Source organism: Culex pipiens, chromosome 3 (genome assembly GCF_016801865.2).
Source record: "Culex pipiens pallens isolate TS chromosome 3, TS_CPP_V2, whole genome shotgun sequence".
Lineage (NCBI taxonomy): Eukaryota > Metazoa > Arthropoda > Insecta > Diptera > Culicidae > Culex > Culex pipiens.
Genome location: NC_068939.1, coordinates 4,291,431 through 4,312,275, shown reverse-complemented (window position 1 = coordinate 4,312,275; position 20,845 = coordinate 4,291,431). Strand labels below are relative to the sequence as shown.

At 38.0% G+C, this 20,845-nt stretch overlaps 1 protein-coding gene and 1 pseudogene across 4 annotated transcripts in view; both read right to left on the bottom strand.

Annotated features, from left to right (window-relative positions):
• Positions 1-3,022: 3,022 nt before the first annotated feature.
• LOC120417815 (serine protease inhibitor 42Dd-like) lies at positions 3,023-4,840 on the bottom strand (annotated as a pseudogene).
• Positions 4,841-7,390: 2,550 nt separating this feature from the next.
• Positions 7,391-20,845, bottom strand: part of LOC120417839 (uncharacterized) — a 70,435-nt gene continuing 56,980 nt past the window's right edge. For all 4 annotated transcript variants that reach the window (XM_052710625.1, XM_039580058.1, XM_039580059.2 and 1 more), the window contains 3 exons: positions 9,102-9,910; positions 8,772-9,044; positions 7,391-8,711 (listed from right to left, as the gene is read on the bottom strand). In XM_052710625.1, coding sequence (XP_052566585.1) covers positions 8,333-8,711; positions 8,772-9,044; positions 9,102-9,910 — 1,461 coding nt within the window. In that variant the 3' untranslated portion in view covers positions 7,391-8,332. The remainder of the gene's footprint in view (positions 8,712-8,771; positions 9,045-9,101; positions 9,911-20,845) is intronic.

Genomic DNA, 20,845 nt, shown 5'->3' with positions numbered 1-20,845 from the left:
GGCTTCAATCATGGTCAAGCTGGAGCAGAGCTTCACATTCCCACCCAAGGCCGGAGCAACGGGCTCCACCCACGGCCAAGCTGCAGCAAACCTCCACACATCCCAACCCAAGGCCGGAGCATAGGGCTCCACCTACGGCCAAGCCGGAGCAGGGCTCCACATGGACTATCCAAGGTCGAAGCATCGGGCTTCTTCCACGTCAACCCAAGGTCGGAGCATCGGGCTCCTCCCACGGTCAACACCGAAGGAAATCACCAGCTGGAGAAGGTCTCCACATTTCCAACCAAGGTCGGGGCAACGGGCTCCACGTACACACAACCTGAAAGCTGAAGCAGGGCTTCACAAGCGACCCACGGGCGGTCACACGGAGGTGCAGAGATTGTGCACTGTCTCACACCTAGCGGACGATGCAAATCGTCACAAGCACTCACTTTGAGTCAACACAATTGATTTTATTTTGATCCACTCGGGAAGCTGAACACCAAGATCTTCTAGGCGGACGATCAGGCAAGGTTGGGTTTAGACAGCAGGACGTCATCACTCCAAGGTCGACGTGGCACGGTCACGCAGGTATCGCGGTAGATGTGCAGGTGTGCAGGTTTACAATTCCAGGACGGTCTGCTTCCAATGTTGATTCCGATCACAATAGTTGCGTGGCAAGCACAAAAGATCGGTAATCGGTAATCCAACTACGCATCTTACAACCACATAGGAACGGATTACAACGATATCGACAGCGGTTTGTCGATGGTGGGTGAGCTGGTATGCACACCACAGGAACGGTTTGGACACGATCGCAACGATCAACACGACGGTTTGCGCGACTGCTGATTGCAGTTGGGGTTCGCCATGGGCACGCTCACATCCAGGATCGAGCACGGCGAACTGGACTTCTGTGTGTAGGATACATGCAGAAGTACTCGGCGATGGTCAACGGTGGGTGAGGTCCGGAGACACTCACACACTCACGCAGGACACCAATCCAACCAAGAAGATCAATTCAGCGTAGACAGGATCTGTTGAAGCTGGTCAGCAATACAAGGAAACAACAACATCCCGGGCAAGCAGGCAGCACATCACCATTTGGTTTAGTTTGGTCGACAATTGGTATTGGTTTCGGGGTAACCCTTAAGCTGCCATGGTATGGAATTTACACAAATGACACATTGTCAGGAAAACACCACTTTACGGGAGTTTTGGGTACTTGGCTAGTCGATGGTCCCCGATCACGACAGTCAGTAAATGGGAATTTTGGTTGTTCAGAAATTTTAGAAATTTCAGGGTGGGTGAGGATGTTTGGGAGTAGCATCCATTCTTGGATGTACCCCTGGTCAAAGTTATATTCACCGCTTTTGATACCTTCGATCCTCTCTGGAGAGATCAATGACGTCACCTAGGATTAGCTCATTATCTCTGGATTTTGGTGCTAATGTGCGTGATATGGATCGACTTGTGGGTTAAAGGTGACCTGCAGGGGAATTAGGTTTAAACACACACAGTCCAATATACCAAGTTGAGCCGATAGGAGATCGCCAACAGGAGGGCCTCTGGCCCGCGCTGCGAGCGCAATTTACTTGTACTTTTTGTTAGATGTTAAGTGTTAATAAAGTGACGATTTTTACTCGGTTATTTTACTTAATTCCCGCGAGTTGTTACTGTGCGATATCCGGTGTGGTCTAACGAGTCCTCGGTGGACTCTGGGAAGAATTGGCCGCTGCTGTTCCTGGGAAACCGACTCCGAGTGTGCACTGGACGTGAACATTCCCCCCTGCCTGCCGCACCTACCGGTTCGTGTTGGGGTCTGGTGAACGCTGCTCAGGTTCTATCGAAGGAGGATTTCACGGTGAGAAGGACCAACCCCAACAGATTGAATATAAAGTTTACTAACTACTTAGTATAAAAGTTTATATAACTCTGGAAATTCTATTTAAAACTTATCTAAACTTAATTTTGCAAACTTTTAATTCAACTAAATGTCAATTTTAGTTGAATTACCATATAATTGCTAAATAAACATTTTGGAGTGGGTATAACACCGTTTTGGGGGTGACATCAAAAAAAAACATCAAAAAATCTACGATTTTTAAACAAAAACCTTTAAAAAAATTGCCATTCCATTAAAAGTATGAAATCTAAAACATCACTAGTTTTTGAATTTATTCAACATGATAATAATACCAATAATAAGAATGATACTAAATTTTGATCTTCAATTATCCTTCCCTTTAATTTCAAGAGTTCACCAATACCAAACTATGGTATTAAAATCATCAAAACTACGCATTTCCTTTTGTTTACCTTACTCTGGTAGTAAGATTTAAAAAAATCACTATTTCTCAAAAGTAATAGCAGTTGCAAATCTGGCATTTCAAAGTTAAAAAAAAAACTATGATTGAGCCTTTATGAAAAAAGAATCGTCAGTGAATTTTAGAGCGTCCAAATTTTCTTAACTTTTTTGCACATTTTTTAAATTTACAAGAATAAAAATTAATGAAAGAACTCAACTTTATTTCATTCATTTATTTCAATAAGAACGAACTTATCAGCTCTAGATTTAATTTTCAAAACTACCTATGAGTCATGGGTTTCCTATGCAGATAGAGCCTTTTGAAAATTTAATCTAGAGTTCGTCTGAAAATTGCATGTCAAGGTTTATTTCCGATGATATAAATTCAAAACTGGGAATAATTCTTATTTATTTATTGGGCAAAACAAATTTCAACATTATGGAATGAAAATAAACTACAGTAGTTGCTCGGTAACTGGGCGTTGTTGAACTGGGCTGATTTTTAACTGGGCGCTCAATAACTGGTCCGTAGCTGTCCGTAGCCCTGTTAAAAAGCGACAAACGTCAAAAAACTTGCTTACTTTGCATAACGCCCGGTAAGTCACCTTCTAATCGCATTTCTGTTAAGAGAGGATGGCACTAGAAACTACTGATCATGTACATTTTGACACTTTCTGGATTATTCCGTATTCTGAAAGTACTCCTGAGTTCTCCCAAAAATGAGAAAATTTAATGGATTTTTTTTATTTCTTTTATTTGGCGTCATTAGTTAGTTCATACAAGTCTCCATCAAGGGTCCTGATTTTCGGCTCAAAGATCAGAAATCACTGACTCATCGCCGAACGAATCTTTGCCGACTGGAGCGCGGCCATTTGCGAGAGAACACACCCTGCTAACTGCCAGCGCCATTGCTTTTTGTGCTGAATAATTTCCTGTTTTAGTGCTGTTTTGTTACATGGGTAGCGTTATGCATAACAGCTAAGGAGTTTTTAAAATTGCACCAAAAGCGCATTTACAGCCGATTTTCAGCTGATTTTGGACTTTATGTTTCTGTTTTACAGCTTGGCCCTTACTGTTGTTGATCCATCCCTGTAAGTGTAAAAAAAATGGGAGGAGCAACAATATTTTATATCTCTCCTTCTCTAGAGAACGCCAAGGCAATGCTGTAGAGCCAACAGTTTGATTTGATTTTGAATATTTTTTTATTTCTTTAATAAGGGTAATCAAATAGCGATAAAACCAACATTTTTCGTCGTTTGTTATCATATTTTGCATTATTGACGTCGGAACGCTGTGAATGGAGTCATAGCTGCACAGATTCTTGATTTATCCCTCGTAATTGGAGTAGTGTCCAATGAATAGAATATCCTTCGTCGATTCTTTGCGAATGATGTACATGAAAGGTCGATCTACGTCGACATTCGAAATTCCAGAAACCACAAGCGATTGAATTGCTGAAAAGACATTTCAAAAATAATTTCAGCCGTTTCAATAAACTTTGTAACTAACCAGCAGCCGCCGCAGCTTGCGTCCCCTGCTCGTCCACCTTGATAAAAGCCGACTGTTTGACTTGACCCAGTTTGGACAACCTTGTCGCGAGCAACTGGAACGCTTCCTGACCAAACAGTGTCTCAAGTCCCATTTTTTCCAGCGTTTCTTGCGCGTCCAATTTTTGCTCGATCTTAAAGCGCGGACACCCAGCCAAATTTGTCTATGCCACTGGGGTTTATTATCAAGCTGAACCAGCTGATTATAATGATCGACAGTGAAGTGCTTGATAACGTGCTCAAGGTTCACCTCTTCCCTTGGCAATAGAATGACCATCGAGAGATCTGAACCCCATCCGTAGGGTAGCTTGATCGCATCCGTCATAAGATCCTCCAGATACATTCGGGGCAGCGTTCCGTCCACCTTCATCATGTCCACTTCGTGATCTCCATTCAAAAAGTGGAACGTCTGCTTCTTCGTTTTCTTCTCATCGAAGAACCCCCACGAGGCGTTCATTACCATTACGTTGATCAGCAGTGAAGTTACATCTCCGGAGAGTTCGTCAGCCTTCAGAAACTCCGGAATCATTCCCCTGCTAGATTCGTTGACCCACGTGTTGACGCGCTCAGCGACCTTGCTCCCCTCAGCAAAATTCACAATCTCCGAACCAGTCCCAAAATTATCCCTCAAATGGGCAACCAACTCCGGATTAAGCGGTGCGTCCGGCAAATACACCCTGGACAACATCTCCAACATACTCTTCCTCTCGTTAATACCACTCATCACCAACTTTGTCTGCTCGATCACTCCCAATCCATCCTCTGGCAGATACAAACCGTCCCGCAAGATCCGCGCCGCGTCCGGGGTGGCCACGTGGTGCATCATCGCGAGACCGCTCCGGATGGCGATCGGGGCGAGGATCGCGTTCTGCCGAGCGGTGTAAGCATGCTTGAAAAAGTCCACCGCGAAACGAACCGAGCCGTCGTCGGAGGACGATGCAACTGCAGCAATGCCACCGCAAAACAAGACGGAGGCGACGACGACGTTCGACCACATTGTTGAGCAGAATAAATGCGACTGATTGTGGAGAAGGTTGGGTTCACGGTTTTTTATAGCGAACGCGAATAGGTTCAGCAGATTAACCTGTTTTGTTTTGATTTCTTCCAGAGGAGTAAGGGACCATCCATAAACCACGTGGACACTTTTTGGGGAATCTCTTACCCCCCCCCCCCCCCCTTCGTGGACAATTGTCCATACAAAAAAAAACTTTTTTGTTTGGATCGTGGACAATCGCCATACCCCCCCCCCCCCTTAAAGTGTCCACGTGGTTTATGGATGGTCCCTAAGAATTCCCCAGAATAGAGGTACGGATTTCCCAAGAGTCAAACCTCATTATTCTTGGAGATGAAGCTTGTTAGTGTAGAGCAGTTCTCCGACTGAAACTTTTTTGCTGCCTTCGATATGCCCAAAGAAGCCATTTTGCATCATTAGTTTGTCCATATAATTTTCCATACAAATTTGGCAGCTGTCCATACAAAAATGATGTGTGAAAATTCAAATATTTGTATCTTTTGAAGGAATTTTCTGATCGATTTGGTGTCTTCGGCAAAGTTGTAGGTATGGATAAGGACTACACTGAAAAAAATGATACACGGTAAACAATTTTTTGCTGATTTTTTATTTCATTTTTTTTAGAACATTTAAAAAATAAAAAAATAAAAATAGCGGTTTTTTGCAAATTAAGTTTTAGTAACAAAAAGTTAAATTAAAAATCACCAAAAAAACTTTTACAGTGTATCATTTTTTTATGTGTAGTCCTTATCCAGCCAACTTTGCCGAAGACACCAAATGGATCAAAAAATTCCTTCAAAAGATACAGATTTTTGAATTTTCATACATCATTTTTGTATGGACAGCTGCCAAATTTGTATGGAAAATTATATGGACAAACGAATGATGCAAAATGGCTCCTTTGGGCATTCCCAAAGCACCACAAAAGTTTCAGCCGGATTAAAAAACACAAACATTAAAATTCTAAAAAAAAATTACCGATTTCGTAGAGAATTGCTCTGTACGGTCTATTGCTCGAGAAACACAATGTGCTGGATGTATAAACCAGACATGATGTAAAAATGAAGAAAATAAAAAAATAATATTTTCTTTATGATTTGATTATCCGAAATTAAACTGTTCAAAGGCCATCGGTTAATCAAGTTTGAGCTGTAATATAAAATATTGCAATTAAAACTATATTGAATATACAGTTAAACCTCGCATAGTGCGCAGGCGTTACGCTTTGTATTTTGTCGATTACTCGGAAACGACTTAATATTTTTGCAATCTATCTGAAGCAATTTCTTCGTCTTGTTCCAATCTACAATTAGTTTCAAAAAGATTGCAAAAATATTCAGTCGTTTTCGAGTAATCGACGAAATACAAAGCGTAACGCCTGCGCACTACGCGAGGTTTAACTGTACCTAGAAATTATGTAGAAATTAACGATTATTGCTTTTATTTCAATAGATGATGCGTGAAATACATTTGAAATGTTGGCAGAGATATGAGCAATTTTGCACAAAATCTTTCGATGAAGATCTGGCCTTATTTCGCCACTGATGTTGCATTAGTGAAATCATGTTTTTTTTTATTTAATGGTGTTCAAAAATAAATTGCGACACTTCAACAACCACTTTTTTTGTATTCAAGTGGTATTTTGCCTAAATTTACAAAACTTTTTTTCAGATATTATGTGAAATAATAAATATATTTAAGAAAAACAACAAGAAAGCAATTATTTTCGATTTTATGAAATCAATCGAAATACTTAAAAAAGTAGCTCGACATGATCGATTTTTCAGAACATGGTAGAAACTATGCGTTTTTAATTTTGTGGAGATTTTTGTTTTGTTTGAATATCTTTTGATTTTTTTTATATTTTTAATTTTTTACTGAATTTATTAAACAACACAATTTTTTTTTTAATATTTGTATTAATAAATCACAAAAATCAAAAAAACAGTCCAGACTCGATTATCCGCAGGCCTTGACAAAAATTCATTTCGCATAATCACGAATCGAATCACGAAAATCAAACTTTTTTCGTTGTCTTATTTTTGATTGTTGAGCTTTAGTATGACTCCTAAACTACTCTAAAGTGATGCAGACTTTTCAAATCCAAGATTGCTCTCAGAAAGGCGGTGATGAGATGTTGAAAAAATGCATTTTTAATTTAATATTTTACTGAAATGGGGTCGCACAACTCGAATTCGATGTTAAAAGTAAGAAAATAAAAAAATCTGAAAAAATGATCGTGATTTGATTATCTGAAGTCCGATACAAACCTTCGGATAATCGAGTGTGGACTGTACAAAGAAGTAAGCTTTCCCACACAAATTTCCATAAACAAAAAAGGAGAGCAAGTGAGTTCTAGATTTGGTTTTGTTTACTTTGGAATACTAAATTAGTTGTATTTTCGATTTAATTTCAGCAAGAAGATTAGATAATTGTTGTAGAATTGAATGAAATTGTGATAATCGGTCACTATTCCAAATTTGAGTAGTAATTAAGATTTATAAGTTAACAGTGATATTCAACCACGAAAAAGAAAAGAGCGCGTTGCATATTGAAAAACATTTTATTTTAATCTTGCTTGAACTTGCTTTTTATCGAAAATGACACAACTATGATGGCGTTGAAGTAAATGTACAATTTTATAAATAGTCTGTAACTCTTATCTACCAATTAATGTTGTACGATGATTTCTGATCAATACTTTTACGTAATATATCGCATATTTGTTTCTTTGTAAGTCAAGTGAACGTGTTTTTTTTTCAATTTTTAAGTCAATTTTGATACAAAAATTTACATCAAGGAAGCCAAATATGTCGCTTTATCGCCTAAAAAATGGGTAAGATTATTACAAAACTTTGCTTGAAACGTGAATAAATGTTCAAAACCCGGTGTTAAAATGCTTACTCTGCATAACTCCCTGTGCGTTACTTTTTTTTTGCCAGCTTTATTTTATAGCAAACCGGAAAAGCTACAACGAACGGTATCAAAAGCTCTACAAAAAACTGTGACTTGGTGGATGTACAAAAATAAGCTATTCTCTCCTCTCTCTCTCGGTTCATCTTCTCTACATTTATAGCAACAACGTGTTCATGAAGAGGTTCGGAATCGGGTGCGCTTGCTTGCTTATTATGGCTCGCTGAGGTGCTTTTTGTAACGTGGTGCACGTGCGCTTCACCACCCACCCCACCACTCTTGCAGCAGTAGGCGGTGAAGCATGGAAGGAGGAGGAGGAGCTTCCAAACGGAGCTGTAAAGGCATCTCTTCTCAGGTTGCTTTGATGTGTCGAATCGAATTCTCCTGCGGTAGCTACTGCGATTAAAGGCTTGCTTGTTGTACGGATTTTATATGATTTGCTTTGTGGATTGATTTACAAGTTTATAACTTTTATCTACGAGGATCGTCGAGATTTTTGTGAGTGGGGGAAAAAAGTGTCAAAGATTGATCGTTTTAAGGCTTCTCTAGTGTTTGTTTTCCTGACGGATGGTTTTAAATCGTCTTCTTCTGCACATTGGCCACAAACTGGCCGAGCACGTTGCCCCGCGGGTAGTACGTACAAACCACGATGACCTTGCCGCTGCGTGTTTGGCCAACGCCAACGCCCAACTCGCGCGTTCCCTTCCAGACCATCTGCGTGAACTGGCCTCCCTTGATGACGCCCCGCGGCTCAACCGCGAACGCGTACTGCTTGACCTCTTCGTACCAGGACCGGCAAACGTCCCTCGGGTTGGGCTTGGCGTGCCGATCGGAAGACCACAAACAGTACAGATTCTCGCCGTACTTGGAGTTCTGACGGTACGTGAAGCGGTCATCCCGGGCGAGGATCTCCGCCCACTGCTGCGCATCCCGGAGGGGTTCCTTGTGTAACCTGGAAAAGATCAAAATGTCAAATTCGTTTCCTGAATCCAGAAAGGTCCCCAAAACTCACACCAAGTCCGGAGCGCCGTGCCGGCGCCGGTACTCGTTGTGGTGCCGCAGCATCGCGCGCGAAAACTCGTCAAACTGGTCCGGATCGTTCTCGTCCACGATGCGCACGTGCTTCTCCGGCTTGGGCGTAATCACCTTGCAGTCATCGACCAGCGGCCTGTCCACGATAATCTTTGGTATTTCAAACCCGCCCGGCGGGGCCACGTTCTTGGCGAAACTCCCGATGTAGTTTCCCGGTGGATCGTAGTTGGCCACGACAAACACCTGACCAGATCTGAAAAAAATACAATCATCAGTACCGAGTTGTAAAAAAGAGCCTACTTTGACCAACCTATTCCTAGCTACCCCGACGCCCAGCTCGCGACTGTCTCGCCACACGACCTGCGTAAAGTGGCCAGTCTTGAGCGTGGCCGGTTCCTTCCCGTACACGTGCGTCGGTTCCTCGCTGTACCAGTTCTCTACCGGTTCCCGCCCGGTAATGACGACGTTCGCGTTCGGCGAGCTCCACGAGCAGAAGATGTTCTCCCCGTACTGGGAGTTGCTCCGGTGGACCAGAACGCCACGCGCAGCGATCACTTTGGCCCACTCTTCCGCGTACCGACAAAGGCGTTTGTTCATCTTCATTGGCAGGACGCCGTGCTTCGTCCGGTATTCGTTGTGTGCCTTCAAGCATTCGAGCTCAAAATCGTTGAAGATCGACCTGCGAAGCGAACTCTGTGACGCGGACAACGATGGGGACTTGGTGCGCAGGTTGCTGATCGAGGGACTCTTGGAGCACCGGGTTGGCTTTGGCGTCGTCGAAATGTACCCGTTGCTTACATTGTTGTTCCCAGCCCTGTCCAGCGATTTGTGGCGCTGCTGCTCCTTGAACAACGACTGACCCGTGGTGACCAGCGGGGACGTGTTGTTGTTGTTTCGGTCACTCTTGCCCGCCTGCTCCAGCTCGGTTGTCGTGGTCAGAACTGTGCGCAGCGGGCTGATCGAGAGACGCGGCGATCCCATTAGCTTGCTGGTGGACAGCGATTTGGTCATGTCGTTGCCGCTGAGATCGAACTTCTCCTTGAAGACCACCGTCCGGTCCGGTTTGTGGCCCTTGTACGTCGAGATGGTCTCCATCGTGATGACCTCGCATAGTGGGTCCTGGGAAGAAGAAAAGTTGAGTTTTAATTGTTGACTAGTTATTTTTTTTTTAAAGAAATCATATTTGCGGTAAACAGAACGAAGTAGGCCTGGCCAGATTGCATATTTTTCATACTGAGCAATTATCTGAGACTTCGGACAACGATTATTTTTATTTGGATGAAACATTGTGTGTACCTTCTCTATGACTAAAGAAGCCATTTTGCATCATTGATTTTTTCATACAGGTATCATTCAATTTTGGCAGCTGTCCATACCTTGAAAACGGATTTTCTGTTCGATTTCGAGTCTTTAGCAAAGTTATTGGTAAATTCTGCTTTTCACAAAAAAAAATAATTGCGCAAAATAACCATTTTCTAAATTCTTATTTTTGTATAACTTTAGGTGACAAAAATGCCTTCTTTTGAGCAATGGCAAAAGGTGCTTTTGCTAGGAGCAGCACAATATTTTTCGTTTGGGTTGTTTTTGTCAGTGCGTTCCTCTATGCTTCTTTGACTTTGAGGTGGTACTGCTTTGTATTTATTTAATCAGTTTTGAGTGTCAAAATATCCTGATAATAAATTTCAGATTCAATAAAAATAATCATAATAGACGCAATTATTTTATTATTTTAAACATTATTGCAGATTTTAGCATTAAATGAAAGGTTACTAAAACTTGATCCTTTTTCTTTAAAACTATAGCAACAACCGCTCAGCTGATGAATAAGTAAAATAAAAGTAAAAATTTAGAGTCAAAAGTCTGTACAGTGAGACAGTTAATATATTGTCTGAGGTGACATTTGCCCCTCAAAAGCTAAAAAACTGAATCAGTTGCTTTTCTCCATACATTTTGACGAGGGGTTCCCGTGGTTAGAATGAACTCAAATTTGGAATTTAGCCTAGTGATAGGTCAATCTTTGATTTCAGGAGTAGCCCCGAGAAAGCCCGGATTTGAAACACCCTAGTATATACAGATTTTTAATGAATTACGGTTTTTTGAAAAATGATGATTTCTACTACTAGATATTTAAATAATACAAGCTTTTCCCGGCAAACTTCGTCGTGCCCTTTTTGGTTCCCTGACGTTTCTTGCTTGTTTGCTTATTCAGCCTCCTGTGATCAAAATTTGATTTTACGCAGCTTTTCCCATACAATCTGCAGATTTTCCGGAATCGGTTCCAGAGTGACTAAAGTTGTAACTTTTTGGCGTAAGAACCTTCTTTGGACTTTTACGAACCCAACGCAACAAAGAGCACCTCGATCCGACTCTCCGTATTGAACTGATTCGCGTTCGAACAAAACCGTCGAAATTTTTTTTATATATAGATGAAAGGAGCAAACTTTTGTCGCTCAAATTGTTGAAACCCCCTTTTTCATGATGGTATGGTAAATAATATATGTCGAACAAAATTCGGACTGATCTAGCTGTTTATTTATCTCAAGAAAAGCTTGGTAGAGCATTTTGCTGTAAATGTGTAACAAATCAATAACATATTTTTCCCCTTTGTTTAGGACAATCCCTTGCTCTCTTTTAATGTCCTTAAACAATCGAAAAGCAAAATTTACAGAAATTTGTATGACTTAGTCTTACCCCGTAGATCTAATGGCTTTCCTGCTGACAGTAATGCAAAAAATAAGTTTTAACTATCAAATTTCAAGTCTTCTCGTGATCTACATTAGAATATCTGGGAAATAAGAAAATCATTTTTATAAGTTCTATTTTTTAATGAGCAACAAAGTTTCAAATTTAAGTGAATCGATCTAATTTGACAAACTAGCATAAAAAAATCCCGAAAAAAAACAATTTGACAAATAATATGCTTTTGAGCGATTCCTAATAATTAACTTAATTTCTAAGGAATCAAAATCGAAATGTTTGAAAGATCTCCATCATTCATATGTTTATTAAGGCCGTTACAAATATTTTTTTTGAATTTATGTCCCTCGAAAAAACTCAATGAAAAAACATGATGCAATATGCATTAAACACCATTTATTGCATTATATATGCGGTACTGTACATTGAAATTTCACCAATAATCAAAAAAAAAAATTCAAACAAACCGAATTATGCAAAAATTAATCATCGACGCAGGAAAATGTGTTTTAATTTGTTTTCAGTGCTGCCAATTTTCCTAAAATTATGTAAAAAAAAGTCGAAGATTTGTTTGACTTTTTTTCGGTAAGAGATGGAAAATTAAATGCGCAGTCCATACCCGATTTTTCGAAAGCCTTGAAAAAAAATCATGTCGGAAATTTTTTTTTTTGTTGTCTTATTTTTGATTATTGAGCTTAAGTAGTACCCCTCAACTACGCTAAAATGATTTAGAATTTTTAATGATGAAATATTGTAAAAATGCATTTTGTAATTAAATAGGCAGTCGACTATTAAGAGCGAGTCCACGAGCAAAGCATACCCATCTCACATCGACCTCACCAATCTGCCTGAAATTTTCAGGGGTTGTTTGTACATATAAAACTAGCATCTGGCCAAAATTTGAGCACTCTAGGTCAACGGGAAATGGGGCAAATCGGGACACAAAGTTAAATGGTTCAAAAACGTCAAAAATCTTAAAAAGGCTGTATCTTAGGCAAAATTCAATTTATTTCCAAAATTCAAAATGCATCCGAAAGGGCTTTGAAAATGCAACAAAATGCAGGATAGAGCATCCCAATTGGTTAAATCTAAAGGGAGTTATTGGCATTTTAGTGAAAAAATAGCATAATTTTCAAACTCAAATAAAAAAGTGTTCCATCCAGATATCAACTCGGTTCGACCTGCAGCTTGTAGGGGACATCTGGGACTACCATCTGAGACAGAGAACGCTTTGGGTAAGGCAGTTTAATATATTAAATAGACACTTTTACTTTTAGTAAATTTTTTGGTTGTAAATTTTTGCTCGGGGGACCCCTTAGATCCCATTTTATGTTGATAATTTCATCATATTCGTGTTCCTGAGACAATTTCACAATAGAAACATGCATAAAAATGTTTATTTTGATCCATTTTAACCCTTTAAAAAATAAAAGTTAAAAAAAATTAAAAAGCTGCTTTTTTCTGGTGTCATCTAGTATCCTTGGAAACGAGCTTGATTTTCAATAAATGTGAATCGAAGATTTTTTTTAACTTTTATTTTTTAAAGGTTTAAAATGGATCAAAATAAACATTTTTATGCATGTTTCTATTGTGAAATTGTCTCAGGAACACGAATATGATAAAATTATCACCAGAAAATGGGATCTAAGGGGTCCCCCGAGCAAAAATTTACAACCAAAAAATTCACTAAAAGTAAAAGTGTCTATTTAATATGTTAAACTGCCTTACCCAAAGCGTTCTCTGTCTCAAATGGTAGTCCCAGATGTCCTCTACAAACTGCAGGTCGAACCGAGTTGATAACTGGATGGAACACTTTTTTATTTGAGTTTGAAAATTATGCTATTTTTTCACTAAAATGCCAATAACTCCCTTTAGATTTAACCAATTGGGGTGCTTCTCCCTGCATTTTGTTGCATTTTTTTAAGCCCTTTTGGATGCATTTTGAATTTTGAAAATAAATTGAATTTTGCCTAAGTTATAGCCTTTTTAAGATTTTTGACGTGTTTGAACCTTCAAACTTTGTGTCCCGATTTGCCCCATTTCCCGTTGACCTAGAGTGCTCATATTTTGGCCAGATGCTAGTTTTATATGTACAAACAACCCCTGAAAATTTCAGGCAGATTGGTGAGGTCCAAACGACGTCCCATACAAAGGGGTATGCCCTGTTCGTGGACTCGCTCTTAAAATTTGACTAAAGTAGGGACACAGAACACGAATTTGACGTTAAAAATAAAACAATAAAAAAGGAAAAAAAATGTTAATGAATCGATTATCCGAAGTCCTATCTGGACTAGTTATAGCCACTAAACCCTGTTTTTTTTTTGTAAAATATGTGGCTTTTTCACTCATAGAAGCATGACCAAGCTCGACAATCTCTGAAAATATTTGTTTCGAAAACATCTTCAAATTTTGAAATAAAATATGTGACCCAAAATTTTTTTTTTTTGCAATTTCAAATATAAGGATTGATTGGAAAATTTTGAAAATATGAAAGATCGGATAATTTCACTATAGTTTCATCTAAAAAATTTGAAATCTGACGCTAACTAATTACTCATCGTAACTCATAAAATCAATGCTGTTTTGGTGCTTAAGAAAAAATCTCCTTTTTCCAGTTTTTACGACGAAATAGGTCACCCTACTGGCCAAACAAAAAAATACGGGTCTAATAATGTCGTCCAAAGAATCTCCACTCTAATTGGGTCCTAAAATGAAGCTTAGATTGCTGATATTATTGTTTACAGCGATAAAGCTTATTTTTCTGAGTACAATGACCCTTTGTACGATCACAAAGAGTTTAAAATGGATTTTTAAATCAATTTTGAAAAATTAACCTCGCGGTCCTTCTTGACAGAAAAGCTCCTACTTGACAGCTCGTTCCAAGGAGACCATAGGTCAGGCCTGCCCAACGTCCGGCCCGCGGGCCGGATCCGGCCCTTGAAGCCATTTTATCCGGCCCGCGACGGCTTTTTAAAATATTTCTATGACCGGCCCTTAAGGCTGTTCATGAAGTATTAAATAAATAAAATTATTGTCTGAATTTAAAAAATAAGCTTGAGATCAAATTTTAACATATTATAAGAACATTCTTCATGTTTGAATTTAATTCTTATAATTTTTATATTGATATTTTTTAACTGAAAAAATTGTGCAGGAAAAAAAATTATCCATTTCGTAAAATTATGAAATTTATGAAAAAACTTGGATTGTTGTCTTAAAATTTACAAAAAGAGACTAAATGTTATTTCTTTCAGTTTTGACTGTGTTAACTTCTATTTGAAGTTTTTTTTCTATTGTCTTTTTTTAATAAATGCGTAAGCAAAACTAATGTATTTTTCCAGAACAACTTTTTAGTGATAAAGTTAAAAAAAGCTTAAAAATCAAATTATTCATACTGAAAATAGATCGCCGGAAATATTTTTAAAATATTGAAAAATGTAACAAAAACTTCAAAAAAATGAAACGATCATTAAAACTTGAATGTTTTTTTTATAAAAAAATATATCAAGGTATTTAATTGCAATCGTCAAAAATAATATCTATACAATTTTAAACAAGCAAAAATTAAAATAAGTCAAATAAACACATTTTTGAATGTTATCTTTGTTTTTCATTTTTAAAATCAAGGTATATGAATCATATTTGCAACACTAGTTCTTTTATGTATTTGCTTTAAAAGAACCCAATCATAAGAAAATTGAAAAAATGTGTTTACTTTTTCAACTTTTATCAAATATTAATTCCGGCCCGCCACTACTTCAGAAAAATCAGATCTGGCCCGCAGGGCCAAAAGGTTGGGCACCCCTGCTCCATCCCCCGTGATCCATCGAAAAAATGTTGTGTTGTCAAAAAAAAATGCATTAAAATGAAAAAAAGTGATCAGAAATGGTTTTTAATCGTGTTTCTTACCGTTGTACAATACAAATTTACATAGGGCTTTAGTACCGTAAACTGGGGTGACTTTGATAGCCCGGGGTGACATTGATAGAAATTTGATTTGGCCACTAGTTTTGATACATCCAATGTAACACTCACATTTTTGCAAATATGTTCGATAATAAGCTATCCCTTAATGCTTACATACTCAAAATTCTCAAAAATGTTTAGAAATTAATTTGACGGGCATTTGAAAAATCTATCAAAGTCACCCCGGGCTATCAAAGTCACCCCAGTTTACGGTACCCAATTTTGAGCCAAATCGAAGCACTTTTTTTACTTTTAATTTTATATGGAACTGCTGATAGTTTTTTCCGAATGCTGATTTGATTTTGCATATAAAACTTCTTTTTTCCATATACACTCAACCCCCGGTGGTTGGTCACTTTTTCGTTTGACACTTTTTTAGTTTGTACCCCGTTGGTTGGTCAAAGTCAAACTAAAAAGTGACGAACTGTCACTTTTAACACGGCGATCACGCACACTATCAAAATAAACGTTTGGTAGTGTGTGTGAACTCCGTGTAAAAGGGGTGTCAACTAAAAAGTGTTGGTGTCAAACCATCGGGGTTTGAGTGTACAGTACTTGTTTGGTAACGTAGCCCAGTCACCGAATGTTTCTCGATAACTGGGATAAACGAAAATTGCCGAGGGGACGCCCAATTCATTATTTTTTCTAAATAAAATATTAAAAATAAAAGTTTCTTAAATTTTTTCCAGAGCAATTTTATCAAGTTTACTTAAAACAAACTAAAAAATTCCAAAAAATAAAAAAAAAGTTTTATTCAATACACTTGATTTTTTGCATCGGTTGACCCCTCGGTCAATTTGGTTTGTTTTTGTTTTTTGACGTTTGTCTGCTTTTTAAATTGGATGTTTATTGTTTATTCGTCAAGCTTATGTAGACTACTTACAATTTTCTTACATACTAGATATTATTTCTATTGTACAGATTTTTTCGTAGTTCCGGTTTAGACATGTCGAAATGTATGTACTGTGAATTTTCGTTATAAAAGCGCATCATTTGATTTAATGGCGAATTTTTTAAATAATTTGTCTTGTATGCAGTTATTCTAAAAAGTTGTGAATGTCTAAGAGTACGGCTTGGTTCATGAATACTATTGCGTATTACTGAAAATAATGCTGCTGACTGTATGCGTTGAGAAATAATGTCGTTGATGAAAGAGAGCATGGCAAATTTACGACGTTCTTGTAATGATTGTATGTTTATGAGCATGCAGCGTGCTTCATACGATGGGAGAGGAAATGCAGTCCAGTTAAGTTTACGTAGTGCGTACAGTAAGAATTGTTTTTGGACAGATTCAATACGTGCTTGGTGTACGGCATAGTATGGATTCCAGACGATACTACAGTATTCCAAGAGTGGCCTGACATACGTTATATAGAGTAATTTAATAGTATACGGGTCCTGGAAGTTGAATGCAAAGCGCTTTATAAAGCCTAATGTACTTTTTGCCTTGTTTATTATTGTGTTATAGTGTTCTACAAAAGTTAGTTGTGAGTCTAGGATGACACCTAGATCACGTACTACTTTGCATTTTTCTACTGGTTGGTTTCCTAATAATACTGTTATGTTTGGTGTTTCATGTTTTCTGCTGAAGGCAATGGAATTACATTTCTTTACATTCAATTGGAGTAGGCTTTTACTACACCATGTGTAGAAAAGATTAATTTCGTTTTGGAATACATGACTGTCATTGGCATTTCCTATTTCCATATACAATTTCATGTCGTCTGCATATACAAGTACGTGAATTTTTTTAAGAATGAAGGAAATGTCGTTTACATACAAGATGAAAAGAAGAGGTCCTAGATGGGATCCTTGCGGAACCCCAGAGGTGACGTGAATTGATTCCGATAGTACATTTTGGAAGCGAACAATTTGTTCGCGCTTAGTCAAATATGACTTAAGCCATTCCAAAAGATTCGGTTGAATTCCAATTTTCTGCAGTTTGAAGATTAATAATGGTATGTCGATTCTGTCAAATGCCTTACTAAAGTCTGTGTAAATTGCTTCTACGAAATTGCGATTATGCATTGCATTCAGTGTAAAATTTACAAATTCTAAAAGGTTGGTGCTAGTAGAGCGGCCTTTAAAAAAGCCGTTCTGTTTACATGTAATGCGGTTTTTTACTTGCTGAAAGATTTTTTCATTTATAATAGATTCGAAAAGTTTTGGAATGCAAGACAAAAGGGCAATTCCGCGATAATTACGTATGTCTGATTTTGGGCCTGACTTGAAAATAGGCACCAAAAAAGACTTTTTCCATGTTTGTGGGAATTTTCCAGTATTTATTGACATGTTGAAAAGATGATGCAGTGGAAATGTCAATTCTTCTGCAAGGTTCTTTAGGAATGCAGGTGCTATTCCGTCGGGTCCTGGTCCTTTTGATGAGTCTAGTGGGATACAGCCCAGCTATCGAGCACCCAGTTAAAAAGCATCCCAGTTAAACAACGCCCAGTTACCGAACAAGTACTGTAGTACGTCACGTCTAAATCGGTTAATCATGATTTTTTTTTCGAAATATTGGAAGCATTGTCAAATGACATATGCTATATAGCTCAAAAAATGGGATTTGTTTGAAAAATTGAATTATTTTTAGAGTAACATAACATTCATAACATTTTTTCCTCAAACTTTGTTGAAGACACCATATCGATCAGAAAATCAATTTTCAACATCAAGATATTTATTGCCTTTAAAAGTACAAAATAAAAATATAAAATATAAGATTTTTTGCAAAATTCTAGGTATTCATTTCATTCATCAGCATTTGAACTCTAGTATTTTTCTGACAATTTTACAAAATAAGCAAAAGATAACAATGCTGGTAAATCCCCAATCACGTAGAACCGTTTTGCACTCAAATTTCCCACAGGGCTTCAATCGCCGTTTCGGTTGGTTATTCCTAAAGCAGGAGATTATTGTAATCGAGAGCAGAAAGCACACCGGCAATCAACGGATTCCGAGATGAAAAGATTGGCTTTCCCGGCGGTGCGTGTTACACCGATATTGGATCGCGCCAGCTCTATTTCAGCGTCCTTCAGGGATTTCCAAATTGATTGCGAATTTTCGGATAATGGCTTTCACTTTGATTGGAAGAATTATTTTTAGCTCTTTCATGAAAACATGCTTTATGAGAAAATATTATTGATGATCGCCTGAAAGTATGCAAAATCATGCCCGACCGTTTTAACCCAATAAAAATCCGAAACACATCATCACGTTCCATTGATTTTTACGAGACTTGTTGGCAGAACAATCGTGAACTTAGTCGAGGTCATGCGGAGTTTGCTCATTTACCCCGCACAATTGGTAGTAAAACTATGGGGAATAACTTTTCGTTCCGTTTCCAGTGTCTGCCAACTATTCTCTGCAAGGTCGTTTAGCCTCAAAGTTTCCAAAGTGAGGGAAAATTCTACTACGGGGGTTTTCCCCCACTTTTTCCTACAGATTTCATTGTCTGCTTTCCGTTCTCATTTTCCCCAATGAAATAGTAAAAAGTTGCTCGCTTTTCTTTGAATCGCTCTTTTTGATTTTTTTTTCTCGCTAAAACAGTCCAATAAATCACTCGACTCAATGACTCTTTTTCAACGCTAGCAGGCGATGAGACGGGAACCTTTTTTTCCCAAGAGGCTTGCTTCGATTCAGGCTACCGCCAACATTGTAGCAGCGCCCATTTCAATAAAAACAAACCTGAACTCTCATATCGCAAATATTCACCGCAGCCTGCTTCGATTGAGGCTTGGGCCCGTACCTTTCTTCGGAATTACCACATTGAAACAACGTGCACCACCAACCACCAGAAACCAGCCAACGACAAAAAAGGCAATATTCGAAAAAAAAACAAACTTACTAAATAATGAACATAAGTTTTCATGCCCCCCTCTCTCTGCTTCGAGACCTGACCACCCCAAGCGACTCCAGTGGGATTTGTGGTTTGAGAGCGGATGTGCTTTCGGTTTATGATCACCGCGATAAATTCACCTTTATGTGGTTTTGATTGGCGACGATAAATTTGCCGCAATTTGCTCTCCTGTCGGCACACTGTCGATGATTTAAAATTCAGTTTTCAAAAATGATTAAAAATAGCTTTTTTGCATTCAGCAATAAATGAACTTGACAAAAAGCAATACTTTGACCACTTTCCAACAACCCACGAACCACAGTGCACTATTGATACAGTTAAAAGGAAAGGAAGTCGTAACTTCCAGCCCGCGATTGGCTCAAATTTCAGGTGATTGGGAAAGGTGTTTATTGGTGCACACGTCGTCGGTTTTGGTGCACGTCTGGAGACTTTGACGGACGCAGCCCAGGAATACTTCCAAAGATCGAAGTGATCAAATTACTTGTTGATGCAACAGGTAGACAGTTAATCAAAGTTGGCGGTTTTCCTTTTGATTAACAATTCCAGTGAACGAGAATGTGTCGGATCTCATTTAACAATTACGCGTGAAATATTGCTGAGTGATTCTCAAGATTTTCTCAATAAAGTAATAGTTTATGCAATAAGTTGCAAAATGAAGATTTTTTCAGCACGAGTAGAACTTTTCAGCATTTATTTTGAAAAATGTTTCCATTCGATTCTATTATTTTTGGTAAAAAAAATAGGCTGTTTCGTTGTTCTAGAATGACAGGAAAAGTAAGGAGTTTCACGATGGAATTGCAAAAACGATTTTTTAATAATTGATGTATTTTATGATTTTGATGAAAATAATTTGATTCAATCTTAAAGTGACGACTTCCCCCAATCTTTTGAAGATACATATAAATTTTACATTTCTGACTATATTCGAAAATAAAATCCTACAAAGTTGATTACACCCTACACGTGTTGATACTTTTTGATGACGATTTACGATAACAGTCCTTCTCTTTTTGATGGTATGAAGATCATCATTGATCGATGATTGTCAAACAGGAAGTAAATAATTAAATCACGAAATTAAAAAGAAAATACCTTTTTGAGACATACTTGGTTTAAAGCAAAAAAACCTTCAGTACCTTCAAAAAGGGTCTACCGTCGTATTCTGATTAATTTTGGTGCAAAAATTGGTTAAATTGAATAAAATTAAATATTATCAATTAAACAAATTCCTTCCATCAAATAAATATTATTGAAGATTTTGGAATATGTTCAACGCACTTTTGTATGTAAAGCTCCTAAAATTGTATAGAAACTTGTTTGATAAACCAAATTTGCACAATGGCTTAAATTTTCCATATTAAAATAAGTTAATAAGACCTTTGGTTGTTAAGATAGGGTTTATAGATAATATTTAGTTATTCTATTTTTTCTTGTCCATTTCCCAGATTTTTTAGGCTATGAAACAATTAATCAATTTTTCGACATTTTTGTGTTTTTTTGTGAATTAAAATCAAGGTTTATATTTTAAAAAG